Here is a 12,487-nt window from a genome sequence, read left to right on the forward strand (position 1 = left end):
ATTGGGTTCGGGTCATAACATTCCAAACCCACTAAACCCGACTCGACCTACCTATATATTTAAAATATATTATATAATTAATAATCTTTTTTAAATAACCAGTTCTTCCCCCTATCCTATATAAAAACCAATATTAATGTATATTAGTTCATATATTAATGTATAATTGAGTTGGAATATTAGTTTATATATTAATGTATATTTTGTTTATCAACTCAGATGGCAAGTGTGATATATTTTTTTCTGCTCAATTTAATAATAATAGTAATAAATAAAAAATGTTCAACCCATGAATTCAACTAATATGTAGAAATAAGTTATTCAAAATTAAGATTGCTTAAATCCTACTTAAAATTGATTATGTTAATTATAAGGAAATTAAGTGGACTAATCATATTGTCAATTGAAAATGCGATGTTAGTAGGGGTGTGCACGGTCAGCTTAAGAGGATTTTTTGACACAACCCATCATGGTGGTTTAAAAAAAAAATTCAACTCGACTCAACCCGACCCATGTGGATGGGTTGGGTTGAAAATTTTTTTTTAACCCACCATGATGGGTTGTGTCAAAAAATCCCCTTAAGCTAACCATGCACACCCCTACTAACATCGCATTTTCAATTGACAATATGATTAGTCCACTTAATTTCCTTATAATTAACATAATCAATTTTAAGTAGGATTTAAGCAATCTTAATTTTGAATAACTTATTTCTACATACAGAATTATAAGAAATATTGACAATAAACTTCTATAAACAATATATACATTTAGAAAAGAATCTAATCTTTCTATATAATTAATAGTTGTTATATTACATAGTTAAACATCATTATAGTTATTTTCACTGTTATTTGTCTTTTGTATTATTTGGTTACCTTATAATTGTTTTTATGATTTTTTGGTGATATTTTTATATATATTATTTCTAGTAGAAAATTAATCTGGATATCCTATTTTATATTCAATCATTTTTTCTATTATGTTCTTTTTCTATCTCTAAATTTATTTCATGTCCAAATTTATATTTTACATTAGACATTAAAAATTAAAAATTATTTACAAAATAAAATTGGAGTAGACAAGAATAAAATAAAATTGAATGTACATAACAATAGAATCTATTTTATCAAATGTACTATCACAATACTTCACTTAAAATCATCCAATAGCCTTAGTCTTCCCAAGAAAAGATAGATTCAACACAAAACTTGATGACTAGTCCTAACCAAACAAGATTAATATCATATAGAGAATAAAAAATTGATGAGTTTTACTTTTGCTTGAGCGAAGTAATGCATGGTAAAAGAAAGTTGAATTGAATTTTGGTTTTTGTGTAGAGAAATAGATTATTTGATGTGTGGTTGTGTGAGGGATTTTGTGGCTATTGTTAAAAATATACCAAATGGAAAAATAGCTTACCAAAATTGAAATCTCAAACATTTATGAAATATTGGTCGTAAATTATGATTTGATACACTCATATTTATTTATTTTTAAACAACTTAGGGTTTCAATTGGTTGAATTAGGGTTATAACTTAGAGAGTGCATTTTCGTGAGCTTTTGGGTGAGAGAGTGCATTGTCGTTTTTTTTTTTTTTTTTTTTTTTTTTTTCATGAAACCAATTATTGACCAAAATTTTTTTTTGGTAGTCCTTGCCCCTCACCTTTTTGCAATTAGCAAAAAAGTTATAACCAACAACTAAAATTGCCTCAACCAAAAAAAGTATAAAAAAAAAAGTAAAATACAATCACCACTCTTAAGATTTGGACCAATGATAAGCAGGTTCAAAACATTTCAAAATTAATCAGTTTGGTCCCTAAACTATATGCCAAATACAACCATTTCATTTCTAAGAGCATATAATTTATTGACCAAATTGATTATTTTTAAAATATCATGACATGCTTGGCATTAATTAATTCAAACGTCAGGATAACAACTACATAAAAAAAAGAAAAAGAAAAAGAAAACCCGTAAAAAGGACTTTTTAACTTACATAGTATGGATTCAAATCAAGTGCAATACCTAGCCTGGTGCAATTGTAATCAAAAGCTGAGATTGAAGGTTGAAAAAGTAATTTTCAATCTTAACCATTAAATAAAATATATTAAAAAAGAGTTAAAGAGCTAAAGTTAAAAATTAAAAAAAATTGTGAGAGGAAATGAGTGAATTGCACTAGGTGCAATACCCTAGGTATAGGTATTGCATCTTATCCAAATCCGCATAGTATCAAGCTCTAAAAAGTTTAAACTGAATTATTTTATTGTGTGTGCTAAAATAAACTCCATCTGCACTTGGAACTCAGGCTCAACCTCTGTTCGTCATCCTTTCTTGTACACTGTTGTTTTGGTCGATGGGGTCTTATATCGATGAACAGGGTTGTAACTTGTACTTTTTATCATTTTGCGAACTCTAGAAATAGGAGGACATAAATCCTATTCCAACCACTAAATAAAAGCATGCATGCATTTAGTAACTCTGTTAGCAGGAGACTGTGTTTTGGACTCTGTACGAGTCAGAACTGCTCATTAAAATTATATTGGTATGATTATTTTTTCCTACAATTTTGAGACTGGTATCTCCATGCAATTGAAATACAAAAAAACAAAAAACAAAAAACTCTAAAGTTTCTCAAGCGCATGCAATCTTGACCTTGAGCTTAATAATTGGATACATTATTCATTCGGAAACAGTTTGTTTAGTTAAAATCTAAATTTTTTTACTGAAAGTATTATGAATAAAGATAAAAGTTAATTGAAATAGTATAATGAAACTCATAAATAGTATTAAAAATACAGTAGGACTTATGAATAGTAGGAAAAATAAGTTGAATAGTAAAATAAGCTGAAAAAAATAATCAATGTCAAACACACACTTAATGGTGCTAAACATAGCAATATGAGTTTTTAGCACTATCAATAATAATGCTTAGTAGGCATTTAAGAGTCACAACTCACAACAACTCATTGTAAAGCTGAAGCAGAAAATCTACTTGATAGTTGATATGGTGTCCTAACAAAACAGCTTGGTGACCACTGATCCAGAATTTTAAAGGGTTTTGTGGGCTGGTTTGAGGATTTAAAATCAAGCAATTTGAAGAACAAGTACTACTATAAATACTTTCATATATAATAAAAATAAAAACAGATGATATTAATATATAATTTGGAAAAATTGTCGGACAGAAAAGTTGTGATGTTATGGATTTAAAATGACATCTTATACTCGGAGTTATCTAGATCGTATCGAACCCACGGTTGAATCGTATAGTTGAAGAACTGTGCAAAAATCCAAGTTAGCATAAAAAAAAATATTGGATTTATGAAAAAACCAATTAAGTTGTGAAAAACCTGCAACTTTCTAGAAAAATATTGAGCCACATGTTTTATTCAAATCGTTCTATTTTAACGTCAAGCCATTTTGATCCAATAGCCATACTTTTATTCAACTATGCACTTTTATTTATGGACTTCTAATTTATTTTTTTCTAACTTGAAATAAGTAGTCAAAAAATCAAATATATTATCATATTTTTGCCACTTTATATATAAATTTAAGTATTAATCCAACACTTGAACCAATGAAGCAACGGCTGAATTGATAAACATTATATCACTTTTTAAAACAAAAAACAAAACACGTTTGCTTCTGAAAATAACCTCGAATCCAAGAGAGTTCTTTGAATCCATGAGTAGAAAGGCTTCTAGAATCCACCAAAAAAACAATTGACAAAAGTTTAAATTTTATTGACTAAATAATTGTTAAAAAACATGTACAGAGTTAGGGGCCTATTTAAGGGCTTCATAAAACTTAACAAATAAGAAAATATATTTTAAAATAACTCTAAAATAATATGTAACCATAATAGGAACCAATTTTGACATAAAAAACATTAAAAGCATCTAAAAACAAAGAAATAATAACCCTAAACCTAAAATAACGAAAATTACAAATTAAATTCCAAAATTAATAAATTAAAATAATTAAAGAGTAAATTGTGTCCTATATCAGACCCTTCCACTTGAAACAAACTTGCCCTCGAGTTTATCTTTGAAATTTGAAATTTTCCACTTCAAATAAACAAATAGTTTGAATGCTTGAGCCATTTGATTTTTTTTTTTCCATACTTGCAACTCATCAATAGAATAAACAAATCAACTTGAATTTCTTTTTCCTTGGTCTTCATGTAATTGAAGAGATTTACCAAATAAGAATAGACAATTGAATCAAATTTATCAACCCTAATAAAATCAATAAACTTTGGTGTATCGCTCACCACCAAAATAAAAGGATCTTGAGATTGACATCATTGATTTGATTTTATTGAGATCCTTGAAACTTTCCTCTTCAATTTCTTCCTCAATGGTCTCTACCATCTCGACTCAACATCGTTCTCTATAATAGGATCTTCATTATTCTCCCCCACAATAATCTTGATTTGAGGATTTTCTTCCATAACAAGAATTTCTTCAGAAATCGTTGTATTTTGTTCTTTAAATTCTACATAATCTTCAAGAACAATATTTTTTGCAACATGCAATTCTTCCTTTAATGGTGGAATATTCAAGTGTGAACCTTTTCGCTAATAATAATCTTGTTTTGTATACGATAGAGGTTCACCACAATTCAAAGGACAAAAGTTGATAGCAAACATTTTTTTCATCCTTAGCCATGAACGAATTTGTCTTTATCTCATCTAATTCTATCAAACTGTATTCGTTCCCACCAATGTAGGGCATACTCACTAACTCTATACAAAACAAGTTTAACTTTTATCTCATAATAAATATTCTTAAAATCAAATAAATCCTCTAGATCAAGTAACCAATCAAGACATTCCTCTTTTGAAAAATAACCATTAAAACTTGTAATTCTTCTATAAGATCTATATGAAATTTGCTTACTTATGTCTTCACGACAGTTATTCCTATTGTTTCCCTACTCCAATGATGGCATCCTAGTAAAGATATTTATAAGTGCTAGTTGTACGTCATATAATACTTGCTAAATTTTTTGTCACCGGAATTGCTACCGTCTTATACATCAGCCACCAAACCAGAATAAGTCAAGACTCTAATACCAACTGATGCGGGACAGAGAAGCGTCAAAAAGTAGAAAACGTTTACTTTTAGAAAATAAGAAACAAAACATGTTTACTTCTGAAAAGAACCTCGAATTCACGAGGGATCCTTGAATCCACAAGGAGAAAATGTTTTGGAATCCATGAGAGAAACAATAGACAAAAGTTTAAATTTTATTGATTGAATAATTATTAGAAAACGTGTACAGACTTAGAGATCTATTTAAGGGTTCTGAAAACTTGACTAACAAGAAAGTATATTCTAAAATAACTCCTAATTAATACCTAACCATAACAGGAACCAAATTTGACCTAAAAAGTATTAAAAGACCTAAAAAGAAGGAAATAATAACCGTAAACCTAAAATAACGAAAATTACAAATTAAATACCAAAATTAATAAATTACAATAATTAAATAGTAAATTGTGTCCTAAATCAAATATTCCATTGGGTGAAGAGTGAAGACTATACTTTACAGTTTACACCTAATCATTTCAAATATACATATTAATAAAACACAAATTACTCATGAATTTCATTAATAGAAAAAATTAATTTATTTCATACTTTATTCAAGTCATTTAAATTAAGATTGAAATCCAAAACTCTCTTTAATTTTCTTATCCAAAAAAAATCCACAAATAAGAAAGAAGGTTGATCAGGATGGTAGCTAGACAACTAATCCAGTACTGTATCCACATAATTATAGGTTGGAACTTGGTAGAAAATCTAATCTTAATCACGCCTCACCATTTCCAAAAGTGATATTTCTATTTCCCTTTCTAAAATATTGTGAACTTTCTATTCATGTATGTTCCAATACACGACCTGTAATAATATATATATTTTTTAAAATCTAAACAATATATATATATATATATATATCCACATTCAGCAAAATTTTATTTTTTTAAAGAAAAGTCCTTACATCAACATACCACATGGTTTTGAACTCTCCCGTTTTTTGTCATAAATCAAATTATTTTATTGAATCAAAATCTTATCAAGTTCTCTATTCAAAATTTCAAATGCTGAATAAAGGTGACAATTTTTGACAAAGATAAAATAAAAATAAAATAAAGTTTCTTTTTATTGGAGATGAAATTTGACAAATTCTCCATTGGATTATATCTTCTTCTTATATCTTTTATGCTTGCAAAAATTTCTAAAAAATTAAATATTAATAGTTATGTCATCAATAAATTATTTAAATTGTAAAATTTGTAATTATGTATAAAATATAAGCTTATAAATTATAAAATAAATAATATTTGATTGTCACAAAATTTGACATGTATATTAAGAGCGTAAAGAACATGCAATTCAACAGTTAGATTTTCAACATATGTAATAATATTTATTTTATTGAGTAAAGTTGTATCCTTAGGCTACAATTAATTCTATAGCTAAGCTTTGTCCATAGAAATATACACGAGTTGCATATTTATTGGGGAAAATTATATAAAAGGCTCAAAGTTTATATCCTATTTTAAATAAGGTTCATTTTAATTTGGTTAATTAAAATCACAAATTTATGAAATTGTTTCATTCTAAAGTATAAATTTGCTCATCTTTGTTATTCATTTTTTTTATTTTGTTTTAAATATTGGAACTTATTACTAAAAGATTTGAACATTTTCTCCATTAATGTATTTCATATTGAAATATTAATTTTAATTATTGTTATTTATTTCTTAATGAATGTCATGTGTGTGTATATATGTATAATTTTAGAATCATAATTTTAATCAATGCTGTTTACGTGGAATTTTTAACAAATTAAAGATTAACAAATTACACATATAGATGGGATAGATTTGAATTTATGACATTTATTCCATGATGATTACTTTTTATTATTAAACCAAGACAAAAAATTATTTTTAGTGTAGATAAGGATTTGAATCGTGATACTTTACTCGATAACAAAAAACTTTACTAGTGGAGTTATTTAGGACCCATGATTTTCATGAGAGGATGTCTTATGAGATTGATAGCATGTAAAATTAGCACTTGTTATAAAAGAAAAGCCTCCTAAGATAATTTTTTGGATTTAATATAGAAGAAACTTCTTCATTTCAGAAATAGAAAGAACCAATGATTTTAATACATTCATGTTTTTACAGTTTTCTCTTCTACTAATATTTTGACCCATGTCTTGTTTGGAGGACCTCATTTAAGGCATGTATTTCATGGTGATTACTTTATATAAGCTAAGTTGCCAAATGATTTTTAATATAGGTTGGATTCGAATTTAAATACCTTACTTGACAACAAAGAATTTTTCCAAAATTAATTGAAATCATGATTTTAACTAGATGATATACCATCATCTTATAACATGCGAAAGTCATACTTATTACGAAAGAAAAGTGGCCTAAGCTAATTTGTGAAATTTAACATAGATGAAACTTGTGCATTTTGAAAATAGAAAGATGAACAAGTAGAGAAATTATTAGGTCTACTAATGTGGCATTTCTTAATTTCTTAACCAATAAAATACTTTTATTTATTTAAATATGACATCACTTGATAATTTTTATTTTTTATTTCTTATACTCATTAAGATATTTACTCCCATATTTACATAAATAATATTATCTCATCGGTAGAGATAACCATATCAGTAATCTTTCCAATAGATGTAATAATTTCTCCAACATTTTCTGCCTTCAATACTTATTCGTTTGTATAGTTTTCCCTTCTACTAATATTTTGACCCTAGTTTCTCGTTTGGAGGACCTCATTGATGCTGCTTTGATGGAAGGCTGCCAGCACAATAAGCAAGAAAAATGTAGCAGAGATAAGTTTCAAACCTTCTTTAAAGAACTGTAAGGGCACGTGTAACTAACAAAGAATTTTAATATGGACCCTCGGTCAAATTTTTTGAAAGGAAACGTTTGTAAGGTTAAACGTTTTAATAAATCAAAAGTCAAATCTTAAAAAAAAAAAAAAAACATATAACTCAATTAATACATCTTAATTATTTAAAGGATTATGCTAACGAGTATTCTTAAGACATTGATTAACAATCTATTTTAAGAAAATTTTGACATCACTTTAATGAGAAATAAAAAAAACTATCAAAATATTAATTGCTTTTCTTTCTTTTCTTATAAAATTTTTTTTTAATTAGATTATTAAATAATACATTCGTTAGCATTTTTCATATTTAAAAAGTTTGATTGTAAAAACACACATTAATCGAATCATTTAAATAATTATTTTTTGAAGGTATTTGTTAATAAATTATTTTAAAAAATTTTTAATATTAATCCAAAACATTATAAGGTAAATGTTTTTAAAAAATATTCCTTAAACTAATACCGAAAAACTTTTTTCATATTTGAATTTTCTTACCCCCCAACTATAACATTAAATCCCCTCACCCACCGCCTAATAAAATAAAGGAATAGATGCGGTCAAACTGAGAAATTTTCACCAGTGTTCTTAATCAACATAATACAGGAACAGAGTGAGAGTTGAAGAAGTCAAGAAACTATGATAGATAATCTACTTATCTGACAGTGGACGATTGGTAAGTATAGATTTTTTGAACTAAAAGACACATATATTCATCGAATTGAATTTACAGAAACTATCAGACATCATTGATAAGAGATGGAGATGTGAACCCCCCCCTGCAAAATTGTATTTACAAGTCCTGATAAGTCAATAAAAATTATCCATGTAAAAACCTAATTCCGAACCCAGTTTCTGTCTGTCTGTCTGTCTCTCTCTAGAATTTATTTTTGTTACAATTTTTGAGTAAGATAATCTGGGAATTACTAATAGTCTTCCAGTCCTCGCTTGGCCTCCACTGATCAGCAATATCCTTAGCAATTTTATTGGCATCAGAGGCTGTGCCTAGGAGTCCTCTCCTTGTGAACCCTACTGTATACAATCCATTCTCTCCTTTCCAACCGTTAGGAAATGGTGTTTTAGGCATGCCATCTTTTGTGAAGAAATCACAGCCCTGTGTATCAAATCAGAGAGTTGCTGCTTATTGAGTTATCGCGTATCTCAAAAACTTAAAAAGTTGTATCCATGTAGAAATAAAAACTTGCACACTTCAAATAATAAGACACTGTATGTAATATTTGGTTACACTTTTGATGCACTGTCATGCCAATGTCACTACAGCAGCAACAGAAATGTTTCAGGTTCTGCTTAATGTCACGAAAAATAAGGAGCCCCCATGTTTTTCATTGTTTTCTCATAATTATATAATCAAGGAATTGTAAAAATTCTAAACAAGGATATAACTAAAGCCTGGAATCCTAGTTGTGCTTCTATCTAGACTAGAAACACAGTGCAAAAAGGGTTTTTTGCAAGTTGCAACCCCATAGAGCACAACTTTCATGATAGTTACCTATCATAAAACCCCACAAGTGATATACATTTTTCTGTTTTAAATATAAAATAAAAGGTATGTGCAAAAGGCATAATAGCCCAAAAGAAAACCAGACTGATTTTATTCTTTTTTGCATGGAGAAAAGAAGAGAATTGTAGGTTTGTGCGGCCTCTGTACATGAGTCCAAGGAAAGTGATAGATGATTCATAATAAGATAGAGCTAAAACTAAAAAAGTTCAACAGCTAGCTCATGTTTACCTTCAGCCAAGAAGGCACATTGCTTTTGTACCCAGTTGCTAGGATTATTGAGTCGAACTCCTTTTCTTGACCATCCATAAATTTGGCTCCATTTCTTGTTATCTCCTTCACACCTGCCATTACCTGAAACCCTAACAAGATTAGCTGAAGCCTATATGTATAGCAATAAATTACATGGGGGCACAAAACATATCCAAAAAAAACAAAGGGAATCAATAAAGGGTCTAATTTATTTACCTTTATTTTACCGGATTTAATTTTAGATAAAGCTCCAACATCAAGGACTGGGGTCTTGCCTGTAACATTTTTGTGCTCCATAGGACCTGTTTTGGGGCGGTGGAGGCCTAATTTTTCTGTGTTTCCCAGAGTGAAGTAAGACATTAGCAAAAGGAATTTGTCTACAACACTTAAGGGAAACAATTTGAGTAGAGCCATTGCTAGTCCAAATGATGAGATACCAAACATTTCTCTAGGCAGAACGTGCACCTGTATCGTCACCAAACATTGTACAAGTAAGAAAAATAAGCAAAAGTCATACATTGATTGATACTGATACATACTCCCATGGAATAAGGAACAAAAAAAGAAAAAAAGAAAAGAAAAGGCTAAATAGAAGGCAAAATAAAATAAAGAACTTACTGTATTCCTAACAACCAAATGAGGGACAGCTTTGTGTCTACAAAGATCCAAGCTAATTTCCATGCCAGAATTGCCACACCCAATAACCAAAACCTTGTGGTTTTTGAAATAAGAGCCAGACCTATATTCACTAGTATGAACAGGAGGAGCATGGAAGCGTTCGATCCCAACAATTTCAGGTATGATTGGCTCAGCATTTTCGCCAGTGGCTACAATCAGCCACCGGGAATTGTATTCCATGTCCAGAGTCTTAACCCTCCAATACCCACAACTGGAATCGAACACAGCGCTCTGGACATTCTGGTTGAACTTGGGTTTAATTGAGAAGTGTGTAGCATAATCCTCCATGTATGAAATGAACTGCTCTTTTGTTGGGTACTTGGGGAAATTTTGAGGGAAACCAAGTAATGGGAGAGCGCAAAAGCGTTTGGGAAGGTGGAGTTTGAGGCGGTCATAGGTTCTTTGTTGCCAAAGTGAAGCTATGCAGTTGCTTCTTTCAAGAATAACAGAAGGAACTCCATGTTCAGATAGGCAAGCAGAGACAGCAAGACCAGATGGTCCAGCACCTACAATGATTGGCCCTTGAACCCAAGCACACATTGGTGTTGATTCTTCTTTTTCTTTGCAAGAACCCATGTAAGAAAGTCTCAAGACCAGGATGAAGTAGGGTTTAGATGAAAAGAACAAGAAAGGAAAGATAGTAAGCAAGAATATTCTGTTTTTTGTTTGTTTTGAAAATACTCTGTTTTTTCTTTTATTTTTTTTTTAGGCCCTGCTCCTGTTAGTTACTATATTTTGCTGAGTAAAAACCTTGGGTGAATGAGGTGTGGTATCTAAATAGTGCAGCTTGTGGTGAGGGAAACGAAGAGACAGAGGGGAAGATTCAATGAGAAGTGAATCAGGGGATGAAGCCTGGGGTCTGAGAGTTTTTAATGCATATAATGCAGAGAGAGAAAAACAGAGTTTTTGATGAGAAGTGAAAGAAAGGTAGAAAAACTGGAAGAAAAGAAATTATGAGGAAGAAGTAATTGATTTATAGAGAGAGAAAGAGTGAGTGGAGTAATGGAAGCGTGAAGGTTAAGGAAAAGGATTTGAGTTTTCTCTCTCAAGGCCTTTCTTCTCAGGTTCTCGGTTCTGCTTTGCAGGGAGATTCTTGTGTCCTGGAACTGGTAAGAGTGGTAGTGCAGGAAGCAAATGGAAATGGGCAAAGTGCAGATGCAATAAATAGTTAAATACAACTAGATGTACAATTGTTGAGTGGTCCGAACATTGCAAACAAAAATAAGTTGTACTTCTCTGGATTTTACACAAGGAAAGACAAGGCAACTTGCATGTTTTTAATGACATACGTTACTAAAATTCAAATTATCTAATATTATCCAATTTATCTGTTAAAAGTACTGAATTCAATAGTATTGTATTTTTTACTGAAATAATTTATATGAGTGTCTTTATATAAAAGGCATATGAGTGCTGTTTAAGCAAATATGAGTGCAGTACAAGTAGTACAATGTGTGCTATACAAGTAAGTAACCTAATTAGGCCAAGCCCACAATACATACGTTAACAGCCCTCCTCAACCTCAAGGTGGATGGAAGACCAGCTTGAGGTTGTCAACTAAATCACAAAGGCGTCCCTTAGGATGAGACTTGGTGAAGATGTCTGCAAGTTGATCTTTGGAGGAGACGGAGAAGAGCTTGAGAGTACCATGAACAAGATGCTAACGGATAAAATGACAATCAATCTCGATATGTTTAGTCCGTTCATAGAAGACATCATTGTGAGCAATGTGAATGGCACTCTGATTATCACAGTAAAGGTAGAAGAGGACGTAGACACACCTAAGTCCTTAAGAAGCCATCGTAACCAAAGGAGCTCAGATGTGGTATCAGCAAGAGTACGATATTCTGCTTCAGTACTGGAGCGGGCCACAAAGGTTTGTTTCTTACTTCGCCAAGAAATCAAGGAAGAGCCAAGGAGAAAACAATAGCCAGTGGTGGACCTACGATCAGTGAGATCTCCTGCCCAATCAGCATCAGAGAATGCACGGAGTACAAGAGGAGACTGAGCTGAGTAGAAAAGACCATGGAAGAGAGTGTCCTTCAGGTATCGAAGAATGCGCAGAACAGCAGCATAGTGAGTTGACCGTGG

General features: G+C 30.5%; 1 protein-coding gene across 1 annotated transcript; it reads right to left on the bottom strand.

The window, feature by feature from the left end:
• Positions 1-8,695: 8,695 nt before the first annotated feature.
• On the bottom strand, positions 8,696-11,524 carry LOC142613875 (putative indole-3-pyruvate monooxygenase YUCCA4). The gene is made up of 4 exons (XM_075786390.1): positions 10,337-11,524; positions 9,935-10,183; positions 9,698-9,820; positions 8,696-9,061 (listed from the first exon to the last, which is right to left on the bottom strand). The coding sequence occupies exons 1-4, from the start codon at positions 10,970-10,972 to the stop codon at positions 8,825-8,827; spliced, it is 1,245 nt and encodes a 414-aa protein (XP_075642505.1). The 5' UTR covers positions 10,973-11,524; the 3' UTR covers positions 8,696-8,824.
• Between the last annotated feature and the right edge of the window lie 963 nt (positions 11,525-12,487).

Source organism: Castanea sativa, chromosome 10 (genome assembly GCF_040712315.1).
Source record: "Castanea sativa cultivar Marrone di Chiusa Pesio chromosome 10, ASM4071231v1".
NCBI classification, from domain to species: domain Eukaryota; kingdom Viridiplantae; phylum Streptophyta; class Magnoliopsida; order Fagales; family Fagaceae; genus Castanea; species Castanea sativa.